The sequence below is a fragment of the Jaculus jaculus genome, chromosome 8 (genome assembly GCF_020740685.1).
Source record: "Jaculus jaculus isolate mJacJac1 chromosome 8, mJacJac1.mat.Y.cur, whole genome shotgun sequence".
In the NCBI taxonomy this organism is placed as follows: Eukaryota; Metazoa; Chordata; class Mammalia; order Rodentia; family Dipodidae; genus Jaculus; species Jaculus jaculus.
In genome coordinates this window covers 111,880,761-111,904,638 of record NC_059109.1, presented here as the reverse complement: position 1 = coordinate 111,904,638, position 23,878 = coordinate 111,880,761, and the positions used below count along the sequence as shown (strand labels likewise).

The 23,878-nt window shown below is 49.4% G+C and overlaps 1 protein-coding gene across 1 annotated transcript; it reads left to right on the top strand.

The window, feature by feature from the left end:
- Window positions 1-3,570: 3,570 nt before the first annotated feature.
- On the top strand, window positions 3,571-22,880 carry Sun5 (Sad1 and UNC84 domain containing 5). Its single transcript, XM_004668004.3, has 13 exons — window positions 3,571-3,647; window positions 7,365-7,423; window positions 7,573-7,647; window positions 8,449-8,515; window positions 9,554-9,615; window positions 12,136-12,185; window positions 13,589-13,623; window positions 14,637-14,745; window positions 17,371-17,449; window positions 18,800-18,915; window positions 20,637-20,804; window positions 21,268-21,354; window positions 22,737-22,880. The coding sequence occupies exons 1-13, from the start codon at window positions 3,571-3,573 to the stop codon at window positions 22,878-22,880; spliced, it is 1,128 nt and encodes a 375-aa protein (XP_004668061.2).
- Window positions 22,881-23,878: the final 998 nt, after the last annotated feature.

Genomic DNA, 23,878 nt, shown 5'->3' with positions numbered 1-23,878 from the left:
TGGCATCCTGGTCAATCATGTCATGCGCCAGTTAACAGGCACCTCCTGAGTGCAGATGCTATGAGTCCTGTGAACGTGTCCACTGAGGGGGCCTGCGGATTGGCAGGATGTATGTAGGTGCCTGTACATGCCAGGGTGTGTATGTGCATGTGTCTGTGTGGGTGTCCACATACGCGTAGGAAGTGGAGGCCTGGTTGCAGGAAAGCCCTTCACTCCTCTGCATGACTTTCCCGGGCCACAGGCACAAAGGCTTCTCAAGGACTCTGCGGCTCCTACCAAACACACCAGCCCAAATAGCAAGCCGAACGCCCAGGTCCACCTGGGGCTGGTCCTTGGGAGTCCATGCCCGAAGCTGAGAGGGACTGTAGACATTACCATCTACAGTAGCCCAGCCTGCCAGCCAGCGCTCACGGCCCCAGTCCTAGAGGCAAAAGGAATGATGAATGCCAACTCAGAGCTCCCTAACTTAACCACACCCCACAGTGTTTGCCCACCGGTGCCCAAGACCAAGGCCTCTTGGTCTCTCAAACATGATGGACAGAGAGCAAATATTGACCAAAGCCACTCTCACTGTCTGCTTTTGACATGAATACTTCCTCCTCCTCACCAGGTCCAGCGCCAGGAGACACTTGGGTGACATCCAGTTGACATAAAGGAAGGATCTTCCCCAGCCCCACCCCAGAGCCTGGAGCCTCCCTTCAGCAAAGGCAAGCCCTGTTTACTAAAGTCCTGCCTCTGCGCTAGGAGTTCTGCCCACCATCCTACCTGTATCCCAACGGAGGAGAGTTGGTTCTGTTTAACCTTGCACCCAGTGCCTGGAACATTCTAAGTACTTAATAAGTATTTGTTGCATTAAAAAAAAAAAGTTGAAGGCTGGGCGTGGTGGTGCACGCCTTTAATCCCAGCACTTGGGAGGCAGTAGGTGGACCGCCATGAGTTCGAGGCTACCCTGAGATTACATAGTGAATTCCAGGTCAGCCTGAGCTAGAGAGAGACCCTACCTCGAAAACAAAAAGAAAAAGAAAAGAAGTGGGGGGGGGGGAGAAAAAAGGGAAGAAAAAAGAAACAGTTGTGGGCTGGAGAGATGGCTTAGAGGTTAAGTGCTTGCCTGTGAAGCCTAAGGACCCCAGTTCGAGGCTCGATTCCCCAGGACCCACGTTAGCCAGATGCACAAGGGGGCGCACGCATCTGGAGTTCGTTTGCAGTGGCTGGAAGCCCTGGTGCACCCATTCTCTCTCTCTATCTGCTTCTCTCTCTCTCTCTCTCTGTCACTCTCAAATAAATAAATAAAAATGAACAAAAAATTTAAGAAAAAAAAAAAAAAAGAATACAGGTGAATAGGGCTTCCCCCTTACCCAGCCTAACTAGGTGGAGGGGCAGAACCCATAAAACTGTTTCTTGGTTTGGAAGGCTTTTTAAATAAAAAATAAAAATAAAAAAAGAAACAGTTGCAAGACCTTGTAAAAATGAATAGCAGGATTTCAAAGTCCCCCCTTCGCTGGATAGTCTCGGGGACATAGTGTCAGCCTCTTGCTGCTGCTATTCCAAATTACCACACCATCTTCCAGAACCATAGCTCTGGACCTCTGAAGCTCGAAATGAGTCTCACTGGGCTCAAGCCACAAAGGTGTTGGCAGGGCTGCGTACATGGGCTGAGACTATAGGAGAGGAGCTGTCTCCTGGCCTTCTCCAGCCTCTAAAGGCTGCCCACATTCCTACTAGGACCCATGTTCACTACCTGAAGATGTGGTCCACGGTGCCAGGCCCAGGAGGTGAGGCCAGCAGCCCCTACCTTTCCCCAGCCACCTTACAGGTCACACAACGTGGGCCCTCGCGTGGCCCGCAGCCTCTCCTCCGGCGCCAAGGCTAGCTGTGCTGCTGTGAAAGTTTCTTGCGCCTTCCCCACGGTCTTCCTGCTCTACTCCTAAGGCTGCTGCGAGAGCCCTGGGCCTCCTGGAGAAGCTCGGCTTGTCTCCCTGTCTTGAGGTCAGCTGATCAGTCCCCTCCGTTCTATCCGCTAGCCCACTGGCCCAGGTTCAAGTCCCCAGCCACCCATGTAAGCCTGCTGCAAAAAGTTGCACTTGTGTCTGGGGTCCGTTTGCAGCTGCAAGAGACCCTGGATCTCTTATTTATTTATTTATTTATTTATTTATTTATTTATTTATTTATTTCTCTCTCTTCTTTCTCTCTCTCTCTCTCTCTCTCTCTAATAAATAATACTTTTCAGGGCTGGAGAGATGGCTTAGTGGTTAAGCACTTGCCTGTGAAGCCTAAGGACCCCAGTTCGAGGCTCGATTCCCCAGGTCCCACATTAGCCAGATGCACAAGGCGGCACACGCATCTGGAATTCATCTGCAGTGGCTAGAGGCCCTGGCACACCCATTCTCTCTCTCTCTCTCTCTCTCTCTCTCTCTCTCTCTCTCTCTACCTCTTTCTCTGTCTGTCGCTCTCAAATAACTAAATAAAAATAAACCAAAAAAATTTTTAAAAATACTTTTCAAACTTTATTTTTAAACATCATTAAGACAACTACATATGTGATGTCATTTTGCCCACCAGTGAGTGCAACATTACAAAATCTGTAGGCATATGACCTGCGGTGGTGACCCCACAAACTTCTGTATGCTGAATACTTGGTTGCCAGCCGATGGCAATTTGGGAGACAGAGCCTTGATGGAGGACGTGTGTTGCTGGGGGTGGACCTTGATGGCTCATTAGCCCTAGCTTGTCAGTTGGCACACTCTCCTGCTGCTGTTGTCCACTTGCCGTTGGCCAGGAGGTGATGTCCAGCGTCACTAATGCCATGTTTTTACCCCGCCGTCATGGAGTCCTCCCTCAAGTCTGTAAGTCAAAACAAACCCTTTCCTCCCACAAGCTGCTTTTGTTTTTGTTTTTTTTTTTAATTTTTATTTATTTATTTATTTGAGAGCGACAGACACAGAGAGAAAGACAGATAGAGGGAGAGAGAGAGAATGGGCGCGCCAGGGCTTCCAGCCTCTGCAAACGAACTCCAGACGCGTGCGCCCCCTTGTGCATCTGGCTAACGTGGGACCTGGGGAACCGAGCCTCGAACCGGGGTCCTTAGGCTTCACAGGCAAGCGCTTAACCGCTAAGCCATCTCTCCAGCCCCACAAGCTGCTTTTGGTTGGGTGCTTTGTGCTAGGACCAAAAGGGAACTCGGCAACCCAACCTAAGAGGGAGATGAATCCAGGAAGCTTGGGGGCAGGGAGGGAGTCTCAGGAAAAGAAAACTCTGGCCTGGTCATGGACACCCCAAGTCTCACCCCTGCCTAGCCTCTGGCATGACCATTCCTAGCTCATGGCTTCAATTTTCCCATCTTGAAATGGAAAAGTTAGGCACAATGGTGTCCCCTGAGGGGAGGTTGTGGAACCTGAGTAGACTGGGTGGTCTCCCACCCACCCATTCTGTGAGATCACAGAGCTTACAGTTCCACCAGACCCCAGCAGATTCCACAGTCCAGGAGATGCTCAGAGGTGGCGACAGTCACTTCCTCCGCGTTGACTCCCAGAGTTCCCCTCTATCATCCCTCAGCCCTACAGACAGAAGCCGATGCCCCGGACTGCAAGAAACCCCGGGGACCAATGTTCCATACATGAAGATGTGGCCCTCAGTGCCAGGTCCAGGAGGTGAGGCCAGCAGCCCCTGCCTTTTCCCGGCCTCCTTACAGGTCACAAAAAGTGTCCCCTTGTCCTCTCCTTGGGGAGTAAGCAGGCGATATCTGGTCTGCTTATGGAAGTGGCGCTGAGGACAGACAGGTTGACCAATGGCTTCCTCAAGATCTCTTGGCTAGGAGCGAGCCGTCCTTTCAGCATATGTTGACTGAGCACCTCGTGTGCCAAGCACTGCCTGGACCAGCAGAGTGTGGCGCTGCACCAGCCACGTGTGCCCTGACCAGCATCAAGAAACAAATATCTCTACCCTGTTTGTTAGGAGGCACCTGTTGTCGGGCAACAGAAGTTCTAATTTAAAATAATGCCGACATCCAAAGGGGAAAATAAATCAATTCAATGTGTGTGTGGCGGAAGGAGGGGTTGAGAGAAAAAATGCTGAAAATGTAAATGTGCATTTTCAGCTCTTTTTTATTATTATTAGTTATTATTTTTGGGGTTTTCGAGGTAGGGTTTCACTTTAGCCCAGGCTGACCTGGAACTCACTCTGTAGTCTCAGGCTGGCCTCAAACTCACAGTGATCCTCCTCCCTCTGCCTCCTAAGTGCTAGGATTAAAGGCGTGTGCCACCATGCCCGGCTTAGCTCATCTTTAATCGACACATGGTAATTGGGCATATTTATAAGGCGATGATATGGTCCATGTATTCCATGTGCATCGGTGAAATCCAGGGAGTGAGCATGTCTTTGTGTTGCAAGCTTTCAAGCCCCTCTCTTCTAGTTATTTTGGGACATACCAGACATAACTTGCCTATATGCTCTGCGGAACATATGCATAAATCTAACATTCAGAAAGGGTAAAGCTTGAGGTTACCTTTTTCGTTGCTGAGACTAAGACCTGGCCAGAAGCAGCTTGTGGGAGGAAAGGGTTTATTTCAGGCTGACAGGTTCCAGGGGAAGCATCGTCATGGCAGAAGCTGGCTCTCTGCATCACATCTCCATAGCGGAGAGACAAAAACCAACACCAGCTGCCACAGCCAGAGCGCAAGCTGGTTCTCTACATGCCTTAAGACTGGACTCAAGATCCTCCCCCAGCAACACACCTCCTCCAGCAGCACTCCACCTGCTGAAAACTAAATAAGAAGCTTAATCAAAAACACCTGGGCTGGAGAGATGGCTTAGCAATTAAGTGCTTGCCTGTGAAGCCTAAGGATCCCCGTTCAAAGCTCTATTCCCCAGGACCCACGTTAGCCAGATGTACAAGTGGGCGATGCATCTGGAGTCCACTTGCAGTAGCTGGAGGCCCTGGTGTGCCCTTTTCTCTCCCTCTCTCTCCCTCTTTCTCTCTCTGTTGCTCTCAAATAAATAAATTAATTAAATAAATTTAAAAATTAAAAACAAAAACACTTGGGCTGGGGCTGGAGAGACAGCTTAGTGGTTAAGCGGTTGCCTGTGAAGCCTAAGGATCCCAGTTCTAGGCTCGATTCCCTAGGACCCACGTTAGCCAGATGCACAAAGGGGTGCATATGTCTGGAGTTCATTTGCAGTGGCTAGAAGCCCTGGCTTGCCCATTCTCTCTTTCTCTCTCTCTCTCACTCTCAAATAAATAAACAAAAATGAACAAAAAAAAATTTTTTTTAAAACAAAAAGCACCTGGGCTGGAGAGATGGCTTAATGGTTAAGGTGTCAAAGGATCCCAGTTCAATTCTCCAGGACCCATGTAAGCCAGATACACAAGGGGGAGCATGCTTCTGCAATTCGTTTTCTCTTTCTCTCCCTCTTTCTCTCTCTCAAATAAATAAGTAAAATATATTTTAAAAAATACCTGAGCATATGGGGGACATGCATTTATATCCAAACGACTACATCAGTAATATATTAGCACAATTGTGCTCTTACGTAAGATAGCTTTCTATCACTATAGCAAAGTACCTGTGATAATTAACTTATAAAGAGAAAAGTGTTTTGAATCATGGTTTGGGGGTTTGAGTCCATGGTCAACTCATTACTTTCTTTGTATCTTTTTTTTATGAGAGAGACAGAGAATTGGTATGCCAGATCCTCCAGCCACTGCAATCAAATTCCAGACATGTGTGTCACTTTGTGCGCATGCATAACCTTATGTGTCTGGCTTATTTGGGTTCTGGGGAGCCAAACTGGGTCCTTAGGCTTCACAGGCAAGTCCCTTAACTTCTAAGTCATCTCTCCAGCCCTTATATTATTCATTTAAAATATTTTATTTATTTATTTGTAAGCAGAACAAAATAAAGAGAAACAGAGAGAATGGGTGCACCAGGGTTTCTAGCCACTGCATCGAACTCCAGATGTGTGTGCCATCTTGTGTATCTGGTTTATGTGGGTCCTGGAGAATTGAACCTGGGTCACTAGACTTTGCAGGCAAGTACCTCAACCACTGAGCCATTTCTCCACCCCTAGGACTTTTTTATGAGCAAGAAAAAGGGAGAGAAGTGAAGAGCCAGGGCCTCCAGCCACTGCAATAGAGCTCCAGACACATGCACCACCTTGTGCATATGTGTGACCTCATGTGATTTCATCACCTTGTACATCTGGCTTACATGGGATCTGGAGAGTCGAATATGGGTCCTTAGGCTTTGCAGGCAAGTGCCTTAACTGCTAAGCCATCTCTCCAGTCCCTCATGACTTTTTGTAGCAACACATCATAGTGAGAGTATAGGGGAGGGAGTCTACCTCATGAGCCAAGGAGCAGAGAGAAAGAGGAAGAGTTTGGGGAACCACAGTCACCTTCAGGGTCACATATCCATGACCTGAGGACGTCCCACTAGGCCTCACCTCCTAAAAACAGCCACAGCACCTCCAAAAAGTACCACTTGGGAACCAACTCTTTAACACATATCCTCTGGGAAATGTCCAACATCCAAGCTATAACAGATAAAATAAATACATGTAAGTACAGAGGAACTATAATTTTTTAAAAAATGTTTGGAGCCAAGCATGGTGGCACACGCCTTTAATCCCAGCACTCGGGAGGCAGAGGTAGGAGGATCGCCATGAGTTCAAGGCCACCCTGAGACCACATAGTGAATTCCAGGTCAACCTGGGCTAGAGCGCGACTCTACCTCAAAAACAAAAATCTAATAAACAAAAAGAAATATGTTTGGAGAGTGCTGCCTTATGAAATAAACATGTTCTTATTCTTCTCTAGAAGGGAAGCGTCAAGGTGCAGGCAGTGCCAAAATGTGTGAATTCTATGGTTTTCTGATGCCACCTATGACCCAGGTTCCTGCTATTTTAGCATGTTTTACAGTCACAAGGCTATCACAGGTTCAGTGTCATCTAGAAACATGGCTGTCTAGAGAGGAAGGGAGTAGGCACAGGCCCCATTTCAGCAAAAGCTTTCCTCCAGTCTCACACCCTCAGAGCCACCCCATCCCTCCCTTTCTCAGCCCTGGGAATCGGGGGCCTCAGCAGTCTTTGAGCGATCGGAGTCACCTCAGATCTCATGGGGTAGCAGTAGACAAGGGGACAAAACCAGGCTTCTGCCAGCAAGAAGAAGCAGGTGACTTCCGGTGACTCACCCATAATGGCCACAGCCGTCAGAGTCCTTGCCTCAAAAGAAACCTGGATTTGACATGCCGCTGGCTGACAGCCACATGGTCTCAGCAATGGAACCTTCCACAGGCTTCTCTATGTGACACATGGTGGCATCATGTCCCGTGTAAGATGTTAAATACAATTGTGAATCGTGTCGTTCCCAGGACCAACACACGAAACCAGAACACCCGAAGGATGGCAGAGGTGCCCTCAGCGAACACGGGTGAGCAAAGGAGGAAGTCCTGGGGCATCCCAGGCACTGGGCTTGGAGGAGGGGCCAAGGCGCAGGGATGCGGGCACCAAGCCTGGGGCCCCGGGGTCTGTGTGAGCTCGCGTCCCGGGGCTGGCCCGACTTGTCTGTGCTCTCTGCAGATGATGCCGTCCTGTTGCCTTTCAGCACCAACACCCCGGGCCTCAGCCTGACCCAGTTCATGCTGGGATATCTGTGTACGTATATATGGAAGAGCCAACGTGAGCACCAGGGGACAGGGGTCCGTCCCAGACCAGGCTCTCCTGGGGCAGCTGCAGCCTGTCCTGGATTGCAGAGTCTGCAAAGAGCTGCAGGCTTCTCCACCTATTCTAGCCAAGGCCTCCCTGGGAGTTGAAAGGGAAAGTTAGAAAGGAGCTTAAATTGGCCTCCTCTACTCTGGTTTCATCTGTTCTCCCAATATCGATTTATCCATCTGTCCATCTGTCCATCCATCCAGCCATCAAGCCATTCATCACTTCTCCTATACCTCTCTGTTAATGTAGACATGCATCCCATTTTCAATTCCTTCATCCCTCTGCTCATCCACCCATCCTCTAGTTCTCTATCTTCCCATTCATTTCTCTCACTCATTTTCCTACTCACCCATCTTCTAAGACACCTTCTTCGTTTCTTCCTCAGTCCTGCATCCGCCCACCTTCGTGAACCTCTACTTTTTGCCTTGCTCCATTCTGGGGTCCAGAGTTAAAGCCTGACAGTGACCATACCCTCAGCCAGACTCCCAGTGTCTGGGGACATTAGTTCGTGTCCTTTCATCGGTAGGCTCTGAGACTTCCATACCCACCCATAGGCCTTGAGCTCACTCCATGTAGGCTGTCACCCACAAGCAAAGCCAGGGGCTATCCTGGGCTCAACAAAAAAAAAGTCCATAGGGTCTCCCAGCTCCACAGGGGACCCCAGACCTAAGACAGCCAGCAAGTCCTCACAGGAGAACCGAATGGAGGATGCAACTTCTCACTGCCGTTCTATCTCCTCTACAGCCTGGTTCACCTGCCTGGCCTGCTTCCTGAGGACTCAGGCCCAGCAAGTCTTGTTCAACACCTGCAGGTGAGTAGGGGATGGTAAGAGGACGGAACAGGACACTATGGAAGTCTCCCTCTCCATTGGTTTAGAACCCCCCCCCCCTTGGCAGCCAGACCTGATGAGGCATTGTCCAGCTGGCTTTGGTCAGACCTCCCCATCTCAGAACAGCCGTGACTCCTCCTTGTCCAGCAACTTGGTCTGCTGCCTCTGGAGTCCTGCCCACCCTTCTTTTCCAACTTTGCCCTCCTTCCTGCTCCCCACGGTGGATCCACTGGGCCCGTTCTATCCATGTAATTTCCTCTGAATTCCTACTAAGGCATCCATCTCATTTGTTCATTCAAACCTTATATTTTTTAATATATTTATTTATTTATTAGACACAGAGAGAGAGAGAAAATGGGCATGCCGGGGCCTCTAGCCCCTGCAAACAAACTCCAGATGCATGCACCGCCTTGTGCATTTGGTTTACAGGGGATCTGGAGAATCAAACCTGGATCCTTAGGCTTCGCAGGCAAGCTCTTTAACCGCTAAGCCATCTCTCCAGCCCTCAAACCTTATGTTTCTTTTTTTTTAAATTTTTTTGTTTATTTTAACTTATTTGAGAGTGACAGACAGAAAGAGGCAGATACAGAGAGAATGGGCACGCCAGGGCTTCCAGCCACTGCAAACGAACGTGCGCCCCCTTGTGCATCTGGCTAACGTGGGTCCTGGGGAATCAAGCCTCGAACAGGGGTCCTTAGGCTTCACAGGCAAGGGCTTAACCATTAAGCCATCTCTCCAGCCCCAAACCTTATGTTCCAACGTTTGTATCCTTAATGCTTCCGCTGGGCCCCGCCTTGCCCCACCACTTGTGGGCTCCCAGCCAGGCAGGATAGTGGTGGCGTGCTGGGACTGAGGGACAGGGAAGCGCTGCAGGTCCTAGGAGGAGGGGTCACTGGAGTAGAGCCCTAAAGACAAGTTCAGCAAGAGCAGCAGTCAGGGGGACAATGCACACGTGGTAGAACAAGAAGAATCACCTGCCAGGAGCTGCGCCAACCTGCCCGCGGCCTCTCCTCTTCCCAGGTGCAAGATGCTCTGTCAGAAGCTCATGGAGAAGACAGGCGTCCTGGTCCTCTGTGCTGTTGGTGCGTCCTCGGGGCCCTATCCAGAGTAGAGGCACCCCCAGCCTCTGGCCCATCCTGGGAGGGAGAGGCAAGGGCTCTAGTCCAAGCAAGGCGCTGCGCAGGACCCCCCCCCATGCATCTGTCTAGTGGGTGTTGTAGTTAAGCTTAAATGAAATGATGATCAAGACCACTTTTGAAATTCTGCTTATTTAGGAAATGCAAATTACTCTGTGCCTAGTGGAAGGATTTAGGAACTGTAAAAACTTTACAGAAAATATTATTATACTAGGTCTGGAGGTGGCTCATCAGTTAAGGTTCTTGCTTGCCAAGCCTGATAAGCTGGGTTCAATCCCCCAGTACCCAGGTAATGCAAGATGCACAAAGTGGTACATGGGACTGGAGTTCCTTTGTTCCTTTGCAGTGCCCAGAGACCCTGGAGTGCCCATTTCTTCTCTCTCTCTCTCTCTCTCTCTCTCTCGCTCTCACTCTCGCTCTTGCTCTCGCTCTTGCTCTCTTTGCAAATAAATAAAAATAGTTTAAAAATTAAAAAGAATTTTAAAAAATATTATTCAACTACAAAAAAGAATGCTTTGAACAGCATTTGGAAGGTGGAGATAGGAGGATCGGGTGGTCAAGGCTATCCTCAACCACAAAGTAAGGCTGGTCCAGGCTTCATGAGACCCTGTCCCCTGTCACACACACACACACACACACACACACACAAAGGCAGTTGTGAACGCCAACAAGAAATGATTTGAATATTATCAGGCTTTGTTCAAAGCACATAATGGTCATCATTATGCCCTCTTCTGTCCTGGGTTTCTGAAGCTTCTTCCCAGACACCATTGCCTCCTTGCCATAACATTGTTTTCCCAAGCAAAGGGGTCAGTCCCTCCACTCAGTACACTGGGGGGGGGCAGTCAGTTACCCACAGGAAAATGAACGAGCCCCAGAGTCTCTTCCCACTTTAGCCCAGAAAACAAGGTTCTGTAAAATAACAGTTACATCAAAATATAATTTATATACCATCAATTTCAGTCTTTTAAAGCATGTACTTCAAAGGCTTTTAGTATATTTGAGGTTGTAAATCCATCACCATCATCAAATTCCAGAACACTTTCACCCATCCAGAAAAGGCTCTTCCCTGTCCCTGCGCCCTCAGCAGGCATTTCCCCAGTTCTACACAACTATCTATGTTTTCTGTCCACTATAGATTTGCTTGGCTGGGCGTTTCACAGAGAAACAAGACAGTGTATGCTCCTCATGGCTTATTTCAATGAGCATGGTGCTTTCCGAAGTCCTCCATGTTGCCTTGGGTGGAGATCTCTTTCATTTTGATGGCCAAAAATATTCATGTGATCTTAACAGACGGCAAATGGCATTTGCCTCCATTCTGCCCAGTTACTGGTCAGTTCATACCTGAAGTTTTGATGTCCCAGTGAGGGGATCTTGTGACAGTTTGGGTGTGTTTTATGCGGACACGCCACCTCAGTGTACGCTGCCTTATTCTGCCTGTTGCATTACTCCAGTCAGGTCCAAGATTTGTCACGTCTGAGCTCTTTTACATTGAATCTGTGACGTAAAAATGTATGACGTGCTATAAATTTTATGCATAATAAATTAAGTTATGGCCTATTATAACCTGTAAAAAAAAAAAAAAAACATAGATGTGAGCAAGAGAGAGAGAGAGAGAGAGAGAGAGAGACCTCCATGAGAGCAGGCTGCTGTGAACATTCCCACACTGTTTCGGGTGGACATGCTTCCAGTGCCCTTGAGCACGTGGCCAGGAACAGGGTTGGGGAGCAGTATGTTGCTCTGCATTTAACCACGGGTGGGACTGTCGGGCTTCTTCCCAAAGCATCCTCCGCGCTTCCCCGCCTCACCAACAGTCTGTGGCATTCCAGAGTTTGGCTTCTCCACGTTCTGCCCAGGAGTGTGATGAGGCATTTCATTGCAGTTCTGATCTGCATTCCCTTAATGACAACGAGCATCTTTTCACATGCTCACTGGCCACCAATATAGATTTTTTTTCTTTTTTGGTTTTTCGAGGTAGGGTCTCACACTAGCCCAGGCTGACCTGGAATTCACTATGTAGTCTCAGGGTGGCCTCAAACTCTCGATGATCCTCCTTCCTCTCCCTCCCAAGTCCTGGGTTTAAAGGCGTGCTCCACCACACCCGGCAGATATTTTTTTAAAGAAATGTCTATTCAGCTACATTGCTCACATTTTAATTGGGTTGTTTATTATTTATTATTACTAGCAATAGTAGTAGTGGTCATGATATTAATAGTGTTGAGTTGTAAGAGCTCTTTGCACGGCCTGAAACAAGTCCCTCAGATATCTGATGTGGTCCTTTGAATATGATAGTATAAATGTGTGGCCCTATAGGCACAGGCATTTTATGAAGATCAAACTTGCAATTTGGGTCTCCAGCAGTCTGGCCCAAAGTTGTACAAATCTGAACCCACATGATTTAACTCCAGAACCCAGACTTTTAACCCAACATGTAAAGTGGCTCATTCTCACTGTCATGGCCCACAGGATTCTGGATGTGTTCTATGCACTTACCATCAAGAGTTGAAGTCTGGCAGGTGAGTATGAGCCTGCTCCAGGCCCCATGGCTATCTAGTTCTGCCTCAACCAGTCAATATGCCTTCCCGATTTTTTCCATTCTCACCAAATCTTGATCCTGGCCAATTCCTGACTCATCCCAGATCCAAATCTCTGCCTTTGACATGCCACCTAACCTAGAACCCATCTAAATCACAACTATGACTCTCAAAGACCAGGCATCATCGTCTCACCAAAATGTCTTTCCCATCACTCAGCCCCAGCCAGTGGCCCATCCCTCTTTCTCAAGAACTTTACCTAAAATAAGGCTGTGAGAATAAAAACCACCTCTCTCCTCTCTTCTCTCTTCTCTCTCTCTCTCTCTCTCTCTCTCTCTCTCTCTCTCTCTCTCTCTTCTTCAGTGATACCCATTTTTGTTTGTTTGTTTTGTTTTTTGGTGTTGTTGTTTGTTTGTTTCTGGGAGGGGTAGAAGAAGAAATCAGTGGCTAGAGCTCCCTGCTAAAGAAAGAAGTCTCAGAGGCCGACAGTAGTGGGGACCTGAGGGACCTACCATTCCCCCTTCTTCTCTCCCCATATGAGCTCTTTCATGTCAAGATCCAGCTATAACACTCCACCAGAAACACCCAAACACAGGCACTGATCTTCTCTTCCTCCCTCAGTTTTCTATAATCATGACCATCTCTCCTATTATAGTGGCAATTCCTCAAAGAAAATAGATCTGATTCATCCAAGAAATGTCCAGCCAGCTCAGAGCCAGACACAGAGATGCAATAGATGGCTAATCCCCAGATAGGAGTATGAATAGAGGATGGATAAGAACAATAGATGAGTGATGTATGGATATGCAAGTAGAGAATGGTATTAAAGGAGGCAGGGATGAAGAAACTATAGGAGTATAGATGGATATATAAATAAGGAAACCAATGAATAAGATGATTGATGGGTATAGATGGGTGGATGGATGGATGGATAGTGGATAGATAGGAGGATTGTTATATGGAATGGGATTGAAGGATGGAGGTAGGTGAGGAGAGATTGAAGTAGGCTGATGGGGGAGGTTGGGGAGATGAAAGAGTAGATGGGGTAGAGATAGACAAATAAAAACGAGTTTGGGCCACGTGTGGTGGTGTGCGCCTTTAATCTCAGAACTCAGGAGGCAGAGGTAGGAGGATCACTGTGAGTTCAAGGCCAACCTGAGACTACATGGTGAATTCCAGGTTAACCTGGCCTAGAGTGAAACCCTACCTCAAAAAAAAAAAGGAGTGTGGAATTTAGGTAGATGGCAGGTGAGTGGATGGATGGGAGACCAAACATGAAGGTGGATGAGGGCTGGGTTTGCGGCCTTGGGCTAATGCAAGATGAAGCTCTGTTGGGCACAGATTAAGCCATCTGATGGCGATCCATCTCTGCTTTCTTCAACCAGGATGACAGCATCAATAGTCCATTGCAGAGCCTGAGGTAAGAGAAAACTACTTAGTGGTCCTATTTTCACCTAAAACTCACAGCTATTGCACTAATTTGGGTATATTGACTAGGGATGTGGATATGGCACTCATACCAACCTGGGTTCAAATCCTGGTTCCCATGAGTCCTACCTGTGTGACATTATGCAAGTCACTTCATCTGTCTGGCCCTTTGACTCCTCACTTGTGAGATGAGGCATAACACCCAACTTGTTCTCAGTCATGACAGGCATTGAAGAAAATGGGAAGTGTCTTGAATAGCCATGGCCCATAGTCAATGCTCAGTAAATAATACCTGAGAAGAAATTTTAGCTAACAAGTCATCACCTGGTGACAGCATTTTTTTTTTTTTTTTGAGAGAGAGAAGGAGTCAGAGAGAGAGAGGAAGAGAATGGGTGTGCCAGCGTCTCCAGCCACTGCAAATGAACTCCAGCAGCATGAGTTACCTTGTGCATCTGGCTTACATGGGTCCTGGGGAATTGAACAAAGTTCCTTGGTTTTGCAGACAAATGCCTTAACTGCTAAGCCATCTCTCCAGCCCTGATGACAGCATTTTTAGTGACTTCTCTGTTAAAATATTTTATTTATTTATTTGAGAGAGACCCAAAAGAGGCAGATAGAAAGAGAGAGAATGGGGCATGCCAGGACCTCCAGCAAGATGCATGTGCCACCTTGTAATCTGACTTACATGGATGGGTCCTGGGGAATTGAACCTGGGTCCTTTGGTTTCACAGGCAAGCACTTTAACTGCTAAACCATCTCTCTAGGCCTGATGACAGCATTATTGCAGACAGTCTATTCAAGGATATTTGGAAGGATGGAGTTGGGTTTAAGGTCATTCCAAACAAAAGGAAGAGGATGGGTAATGTTTCAGAGATAAGAAATTACAGGATTATCAGGAATGGGCCTAAGAGAGTAGAAGAATTTGAAGTTAGTTCTTTGAGGGCTGAAAGTAGCAACACCAGCCTTGCAAATCAGTCAGTTCCTGTTTCTCTCCTTCTTGATCAGATTGTACCAGGAGAAGGTACGACATCACACTGGGGAAATTCAGGACCTCCGAGGTAGCATGAACCAGCTTATCGCCAAACTCCGGGAGATGGAAGCCATGTCAGATGAGGTGAGATGCTGGCCCTTGACACCTCATGTCTTTGTTTAATGCCCTGTTGCCTACATCCCAAATCATCTTTGTAAATAATATTTGTATTTATTTATTTGCAAGCAGAGAGAGAGAATGGGCACACCAGGACCTCCAGCCACTGTGGTAAAAAAAAAAAAAAAAAAAAAAAAAAACTCCAGATTCATGTGCCACTTGGCGCTTTGGGCTTTACTTGGGTACTGGGAAATGAAATTCAGGTTGTTAGATTTTGCAGGCAAGTGCCTTACCTGCTGATGGAGGTATGTTTATGGAGCATACCTGTAGCAGACAGTTTCAGGTCACTGGGATGACCAGGCACAGTTATAGAAGAAAGAGATTTATTGAAGCTTACAGACCCAGGGGAAGTTCCATAATGGCAGAAGTTGGCCTGCTTTTGACTGATCCAAGCAGGGAGAGAGGGGGGGAAAAGAGCCACCCGCCCCCAACAGCACACTTCAAGAACTCCAGGCACTTTGCATATCTTTAGATTGGAATTTCAAATCCACCACCACACCTTAAGATCCACCCAGTGACACCTCCTCCAGCAGGTGGCTGGAAATCCAAGAAGTTTTAATGAATTCCTGAATTTATTGGGGGGCATTTATTCAAACTACCCCAACATCTCCCATGGTGGCTTGGATATAAAGTGTCCCCTATAGCCTTACGTGTTTGTAATTAAGCCTCCTACTTTATCTCCAGCTGGTAGAGCCTTTGGAAGGCAGAGCCTTGCTGAAGGAGGCGTGTCACTGGAGGCGGGCCTTGAGGGTCACTATCAGCCCTGCTGGATGTTTCCGTTGGCTCAGGCTCTATACTGCTTCCCTGTTGCTATGGAGACGTGATGCCCCAGTGTCACGCTTCCTGTGCCTTGAAGACACTTCCCCTTGGAACTATAAGCCAGAAATAAACTTTCGTCTTCCATAAACTGCTTCTGGTTGGGTGCTTTGTCCCAGCAGTAAGCAGGTAATTGTGGGGCTGGAGAGATGGTTAAGGCACTTGCGTGCAAAACCAAAGAACCCAGGTTCAATTCCCCAGGACCCATGTTTGCCCATTCTCTCTCTCTCTCTCTCTCTCTCTCTCTCTCCCCTCTGCCTCTTTCAAATAAACAAATTCAATTCCCCAGTTCCTCACCTAAAATGGGACAGGCATTTGTTTTCAACAGCAAAAAAACCCTGGTGTGCACATCCTGTGCAAATGCACGCGTGTGTGCGCGCGCACACACACACACACACACACACACACACACACACACAAATAACTTCAGAAACAAGCCACAACAAGAATTTTAGAAAGGGAAGTTTCTCTTGAGAAATTTGAAGGCAGTCCACCTTTATTCTCTAAATGTACTGCTGCTATCAAGAATCACACCACGCTCACAGGACAAGACGGTGCACGCCTTTAACCCCAGCACTCCGGAGGCAGAGGCCAGCCTGGGCTAGGGTGAGACTCTACCTCGATAAACCAGTGGTAAACTGCTTGTCTTGCAAGCGTGACCTCCTGGCCTGGTTTTGAGCCCCAGTACCCACATAAAATTCTGGGTGTAGAGGCTTGTGCCTGTAATCCTAACACTGGGAAGGTAGACACAGGAGGTTCTCTGGGGCCTGCTGGCTAGCTATTTTAGCCAAATCCGTGAGCCCCAGGCTAGTGGAGTTCACTGTTATAAGAAAAAAGTGTGTGATGTTTCTGAGAATGACACCTGATGCCCTCTAGCCTCCACATGCATTCTCACACACGTTCTCACACAAGCGTATGCACACATATGCATTAAAAATAGAACAGCTCGGGCTGGAGAGATGGCTTAGCGGTTAAGCGCTTGTCTGTGAAGCCTAAGGACCCAGGTTCAATTCTCCAAGTCCCATGTAAGCCAGATACACAAGGTGGTGCATGTGTCTGGAGTTTGTCTGCAGTGGCTGGAGGCCCTGCTGTGCCTATTCCCCCCCACCTCTCTCTCTCTCTCTCTCTCTCTCTCTCTATCTCTATCTCTATCTCTATCTCTATCTCTCTCCCTCTTTCTCTGTCAAATAAATAAAACATTTTTAGAAAGTGGGATGGTAATAGTAAAAACTTCCTAGGGAGGCTATAGGGGATGAGAGTCGACATGTAGAAGGCAGAAAGCAGTCCTGCACATAGTCAGGGCTTCACAGATCTCCCTAATCCTCACAACATGGTTCCACAGTCATGGCTGGTGGTAGACAGGGTCACTGCCCCTTTTTTTTTTTTTTTTTTTTTTTTGAGGTAGGTCAGTCCAGGCGGACATGGAATTATGAAATTCACTACTCCCGAGCACTGGGATTAAAGGCGTGTGCCACCACGCCCAGCCCCATTTTATAAACAAGAAAATCTAGATTCATATTGCCTGAGACCTCACAGCATTAGAGGGTCAGCCTGATTCCAGAGCCCCTACCCTTGACTCACTAAGACTCCAAGAACTCCAGATAACATCCACTCACTGTGAACTTGAAAACTCACAGTAGACCCAATGTCATAAGACCTCCCTATTCCAACACTGGGAAAGTGGTGTCCAGAGAGCAGGTGTCCAGAGGACACGCAGTGGAATTCACGGTCTGCGAGCCCACAACAGGAAACAGCTCGTGTTTTCTGCCTTCTTAGCAAAAAATGGCCCAGAAGATAATGAAGATGATACAAGGCGATTACATTGAAAAACCGGACTTTGCCTTGAAGTCCATAGGTAAGTGACTTCCTTCCCTCCTGCTCCTGCCCACGCTGGCCGTCCTCAGACACCCTTCACAGTGTCCTTTGGGGGATGGCACACCCTGCTGCTGAGAAGGTCAGCCTCAGAGCTCTGCTCAGTACAACGTCATCTTCTTTAATGCCATCGGGTTGGGGGGGAGGGTTAAGGGACACATGGCTCTCAACTCTGTCCTCACACCTCCCCCACATCTCTCACCCCATCATCCCTCCTCAAACTTGCTACTGGGCCCACAGAGGTCAGGAGGACCCCAGAGTAGAGAGACTGACTTCCCAAACAAGCCAAGAGGCCCCATGGCAGTCAGGACTTGGCTTTGGAGCAATCAAGCAGGTGGCTGGGAGAGAGGGGATTGGGCAGGAGGACTCCCACCGTGGGGAGGGAAGAGCATTTCAAGTCAGCAGGAGGAATGTGCAGGAAGCCCTTAAGAGCAAGGGTGAGCACAGGGTTGCCTGGGGGATGAGGTAACCCCGCAGGCAGTGCCATCAGCTGATCCAGGCACACTCCAGGGCTCAGTGAACTATGAGGTCAGAGGCATCTGCCCCTCCCCCACCGAGCCACCTTGGGCTTCCCTCTGCCTCTCTGGCCAGGCCTTCTGCACACTGGACATACACCTGGCAATATCGCACTAACGCAGCCTGGCGTGGTGGCACACACCTTTAATGCCAGCACATGGGAGGCAGACATAGGAGGATCGCTGTGAGTTCAAGGCCAGCTTGAGACTCCATAGTGAATTCCAGGTCAGCCTGGGCTAGAGCGAGACCCAACCTTGAAAACAAAATAAATAAATAAGTAAATCATCTCTGGGCTGGAGAGATGCCTTAGTAGTTAAGGTGCTTGCCTGTGAAGCCTTATGGCCAGGTTCTATTCCCCAGAATCTATGTAAGCCAGATGCATATGGTGGCGCATGCATCTGGAGTTCTTTTGCAGTGGCTGGAGGTTCTGGCTTGCCCCTTCATTCTCTCTCTCTCCCTCTCATAAATAAATTAATCAAGATACTTTTTTTTTTTAAATATTGCACTAAAGCCGGGCATGGCGGTGCACGCCTTTAATCCCAGCACTCGGGAGGCAGAAGTAGGAGGATCGCTATGAGTTCAAGGCCACCCTGAGACTATAGAGTGAATTCCAGGTCAGCCTGGGCTAGAGTGAGACCCTACCTCGAAAAACCAAATGCATATTGCACCGAAAAAAAAATATTGCGCTAATGCAGCTACTCTGCAGGCAGCTGCCTGATGCTGGGCCACTGGTATCAGCTCCACGCCAGCCTATAGCAAGCGTGCCATCAACGTGGGTCTCCTCCAGCAGAGGCTGAGACGCACCCTCTCTATACAGGGGCCAGTATCGACTTTGATCACACGTCAGCCACCTATAACCACGAAAAGGCTCGGTCCTACTGGAACTGGATCCGGCTATGGAACTACGCACAGCCTCCAGATGTGATCCTCGAGGCAAGGAACAGGGCAGAGGACCACAGGAGAAGGCCAGGGGCTGGGAACAGAAATTTTAACAAGGCAGGGTTGGATTGATTGGAGCTGAGACCAGTATGCAGAGGTGGGACAAAATCATGGTAGTGGACAGTGGGCAGGATGGAGGCTAGGAAGAAAGGATAGAGGCCAGTGTGCAGGAAGGCACAGGGAACCCCGCAAAGCCCTTAGACCTCAGGGTCTCAGAACCCTCAGGCTACCCCGCAAATGGGCTCATGATGTAACCATTTTGTAAAGGAGGATGCATCACCAGGGAGCCATGTCACTTGGGTACATGGCATGTGGTAGAGACAGAATTCAAACTTTCACCCCTTAGGAATCTGCCTTGCAGATGAAGAAACTAGCTCAGAGGGGGGGGCTCAGGCCTGGCTAAGCCCCAGAGCAACTTCAAATGCTCATAAGGTTTTTTATTGTTTTGTTTTTTGTTTTTCATTTTAACGGCCAGCCTTGCGCCAAGGCCACACAAGCAACCTGTCTTTGAGACCCCACCCTCAAAGAGATGTCAGCACCCATGCAGGGTCCAGCTGGGGAAATGGGCTCCTGGGGATAGGGAGGTCTCCTGGTGGGATGACCAAGGACAAGCAGGGCTCCCTGGGCAGTGAGCAGGCACCAAGCCCCTGGGGCAGAAGGACGAAGGAAGCATAGCTCACAGCAAGCGCTGGCCGGGCAGGCAGGTGTGCAGTCTGGACGAGAGAAGGTCCAGGTCTGGCTGTGAAATGACAGCTGAAGTGACGGTCAGGCCTAAGGCACGGTGAGGACAGGCCGGCCAAGACTCTGCCGCCTGGACCTTGGCAACGTGATCCTGAACCACTGACTCCAGCTCCTCGCTCTGTCAGTCCTGCCTGACTTGTCCTTGGGCCTCTTACATTCCCTCGGCCTAACCCTTGCTAACACCTAGTCTGCCTTGTCCCGGATCCTACAGGAGGACTTCCCTGACCCGCCCCACGTCCTGGCATCCCTTCCAGACTCTGTCCATGCACTCTGTCTCCAAGAAGCTCAGTACCGAAAGAATGAATGCTTTTGCTATGTGATTTTTGAGGCTACCCTCTTTGCTTTTTTTTTTTAATATTTTATATTTATTTATTTATTTGAGAGAGAGAGAGAGAGAATGGTGCATGCCAGGGCCTCCCAGCCACTGCAAATGAACTCCAGGTGCATGCGCCACCTTGTGCATCTGGCTTATGTGGGTCCTGGGGAATTAACCTGGGTCCTTTGGCTTTTCAGGCAAGTGTATTAACTGCTAAGCCATCTCTCCAGCCCCCTTTTTTCTTTTTCCTCTTTCCATCTCTGGGCCTCTGTTTCTCACTCTATGGGGGCAGAAGATTGTGGAGATTAATGGCAAACAAGCTCCAGGGCCAAGTTGCCTGAGATTCCCTTCCAGGTCTGCATGGTCTTGGATCACTCATTTCCCTGCTCTGCTCCTATTTCCTCCTGTGTAAAATGGGGGGGAGGTGGTATGGGTGCCTACGTCATAGGGTAGTTGTGAGAGTGTGCAAACGATGAGGGAAAGGTTGAACAGGTGCTGGGAGAGCCTGGAGCCTGGGAGGCCCCGTATGTTGCTGGAGCCAAGCTGTGGACAGGACGGACTGGGCCTCTGGGAGGTTGAGGAAGTGTGGGGAGCTGGGGAGAAGGTACTGAGGAACCCCTATCCACCAAGCACAAACCTTTCTTACACCCTTTTTAAGCCCAATGTGACACCCGGCAACTGTTGGGCCTTCGCTGGTGACCGTGGCCAGGTGACCATCCGACTGGCCCAGAAGGTCTACCTGTCCAATTTGACACTTCAGCACATCCCCAAGACCATCTCGCTGTCCGGCAGCCTGGACACGGCGCCCAAGGACTTCGTTGTCTATGTGAGTTCGCACCATCAGGGAGCCAGAACGGACCAAGGGACCACACCGAAAGGTGGTCATCCAAGCCTTAGAAGAAAGATCTACACAGCTTCTGCAGGCTGAGGGAAAGGGGGTTGGGTTGGGGGATATGGCTCAGTTAGGCTTAGGTGGCCACAAGGACCAGCGTAAACAGCTATCTAGTTCAACCGAGGCTTGTCCAAGATAAGAGAGGCCCCATTTTTGGTCTCTTTTGCGGGCCCCCATTTTGCTGTGAAGACCCAGAATTATGAGTAGAGTGGAGTCCAGAGGAGGGCTGAGAAGCAGCCTGACCCTTGCCATCAGTAGCAGGTGAGAAGGGCGCCCCGCCTCTGACTCCTCAGGCAATGAGCTTTCCCATCTGCCCCTGGGCTGCGACAGCACCCACACACGTGAGTGAGGAGGGCCCCGCCCACTGAGTCTGACCCCTCGTTCTCTGGCTTCACAGGGCATGGAGAATCCCCCCAGTGAGGAGGTATTCCTGGGGGCGTTCCAGTTTCAGCCAGAAAACACCATTCACATATTCTCACTCCAGGTATCTGGGGAGGGGGGCTGCCTGTTGGAGCCTCAGCGGAGGGCACCCTGGGTAGATCTGTACCCGACCCTGGGAGATGCCCAGTCAGTACTGATCCACTTGACAGACTAGGAAACTGAGGCTCAGAAAGATGGAGCTGCTGCCCAGGACCCCACGGTGGGGGGGGGGACCAAGGAGCTCTCTCCAGGCACCCACCCCTCCCCCATGCAGTCCTCTATGCACCCTGATCCTCCCCCACACCCCACACCCCACACCACCAGGAAGTCAGCTCGCTGCATTTCCTCCCTGCAAAGCCCACGTTGAACAAAAGACGCCCATCAGGTGGGGTTGGAGTCTCCTTCCTGGGAGCCTCCAGTCAGCCCTGATCCAGCCATAGGAGGAGAAACTGTGTGATGTGGGACACTCCCTTTCTTCTCTAAGCCTTAGTTTTCACATGTGCAAACTCAAGGAGGTTGAACAGTGCATGGAGATTATTCTTATTGTTTAATTAATTTATTTATTTGAGAGAGAAAGAGGCACAGAGATAGAGAGAGGCCGGGGCCTCTAGTCACTGCAAATGAACTCCAGATACATGCACCACCTTGTGCACCTGGCTTATGTGGGTGGGTACTGGGCAATCAAACCTGGGTCCTTAGGCTTCACAGGCAACGCCTTAATCGCTAAGCCATCCCTCCAGCCTGAGATTCTTCCTTATGGCAGTATTGGGATCTCACACATACTAGTGCTTTACCACTAGAGATTTCCTCAGCACTCTTTTTACATTCTTTAAATTTTGAGGCAATGTCTCACTATGTAGCCCATGCTGGCCTTGAACTTGTGATCCTCCTGCCTCAGCCTTCTGAGTACCTGGGATTCCAAGCATGCTCCCCCAGGCTGGCAATGCACCCAGATCTTGAAGGCCAAGCCTTCTCCATTTGGGGGGTGAGGGAGAAGGAGGAGGGCTGGGCAGGAAGTGTGATGACACAGGCTCCACCCACCTCTGGAGGAGCAGAAAGGGGAGGGGGCTGCACTTGCTGAGCTGACACCATGGGCCAGGGGTCAGTGAGCCACCTAGTTCCAAGATCTCGGTTCGTGCCCACAACAGTCCCGGGTAGTAGCTGCTGCCATGCCCGTCTGACAGTGGGAAACTGCGGCTTACAGAGTCCAACGGCTTGTTCAGGGTCCCACAACACATACCCGGCCAGGGTTCCAAGACCGGGGTGTTTTTCCCGACAGCAACTGTCTGACCTTCTGGTCTCAGCACCTTCTATCTTGACCCCTGAGTGCTGACTCACTGTGTGGTCTTAGGATGGTCCCCGCCCGTGAAATGATTCTCCCTAAGGCCCCTCTGCCAGTCAGGTGGAGGCCTGGAGGGGAGCTGCCCCTGTCTGGCTCTCTTCCAGAATGAGCCACCCCGGGCGTTTGGTGCAGTCAAGGTGAAGATCTCAAGCAACTGGGGAAACCCACGCTTCACCTGCCTGTACCGCGTGCGTGTGCACGGTTCTGTGACCCCACCCGAAGAGCCACACCCACAGCCCCTGCCCTGAGAGAGAGTAAAGTGTATTTTTTAGTGCCAACCAAGTCTGGGTGTCATTGGGCGCTGATGAGGGGGGAGTCATGTGAGGTCAGAAGCCGCCATGAGGAATTACCTGTCACCTGCCAGGTCTGGGTATCTTCACAACAGCCCCGTTCTCCACGCGGGGATGGTGACAGCAGCTCAGAACCATCCTAGCCAGCAAGATGACAGTTCCAGCATTGAAACCCAGACACTCTGCCCCCTGTACAGGAGATGCCACTCTGCTTTCATTCAAGCAGATCTCAGGACATGCCCTGGCAGTCTGGTGGTCAGGATTCCATGCCCTCAAATGGGTCTCAGCCCCCACCTATAGTTGGTCATCTATTGGATGATGTTTAGCAAGACTCTCCTAGGGCCTCCGTCTCCACATCTGTATGAGGAGAGAATGATGAAGTGTGGACCAGAGCTCCCCACCCTTGCTCACCTCACAGTGTGGTAAAATCCTATGGACTTTTGGCTGTGTGATGCTGAGCACAAAGAGACCATCTCTGGATTTCTTTCCAGAGAGGATTCTTTCCAGATTTTACCTTTATTTACTTTTATTTTTTAACTTGAGAGAGAGAGACAGAGAGAATTGGCACGCCAGGGCCTCAGCCACTGAAATCGAACTCCAGATGCTTGCGCCACCTAGTGGGCATATGCAGCCTGGTGCTTGCCTCACTTTTGTGCATCTGGCTTACGTGGGATCTGGAGAGTTGAACATGGATCCTTAGGCTCTGCAAATGCCTTAACCACTAAGCCATCTCTCCAGCCCAAAATGCTATACTTTTTTTAACATTTGAAAACTCATCCATATACACAATATACCATGATCATAACCCCCCCACACCATGCTCCCCTTCCCCCCTTCCTTACAACCCCTTCCACTGAATCCCATCTCTTTTTTACCCAACTAAATATTTCCCCTCCTGTAATGCAGGTCCTGTGTAGATATCATCATCCACTGTGAGCCACTCTGAAGTCACTGTA

Excerpts from the sequence above, each read along its gene's own strand:
- Sun5 (XM_004668004.3), top strand. The coding sequence starts at position 3,571 with ATGCCCCGGACTGCAAGAAACCCCGGGGACCAATGTTCCATACATGAA. Across the intron at positions 7,424-7,572 it reads GGTGCCCTCAGCGAACACGG|ATGATGCCGTCCTGTTGCCT; the intron begins GTGAGCAAAGGA and ends TGCTCTCTGCAG. Across the intron at positions 8,516-9,553 it reads GTCTTGTTCAACACCTGCAG|GTGCAAGATGCTCTGTCAGA; the intron begins GTGAGTAGGGGA and ends TCCTCTTCCCAG.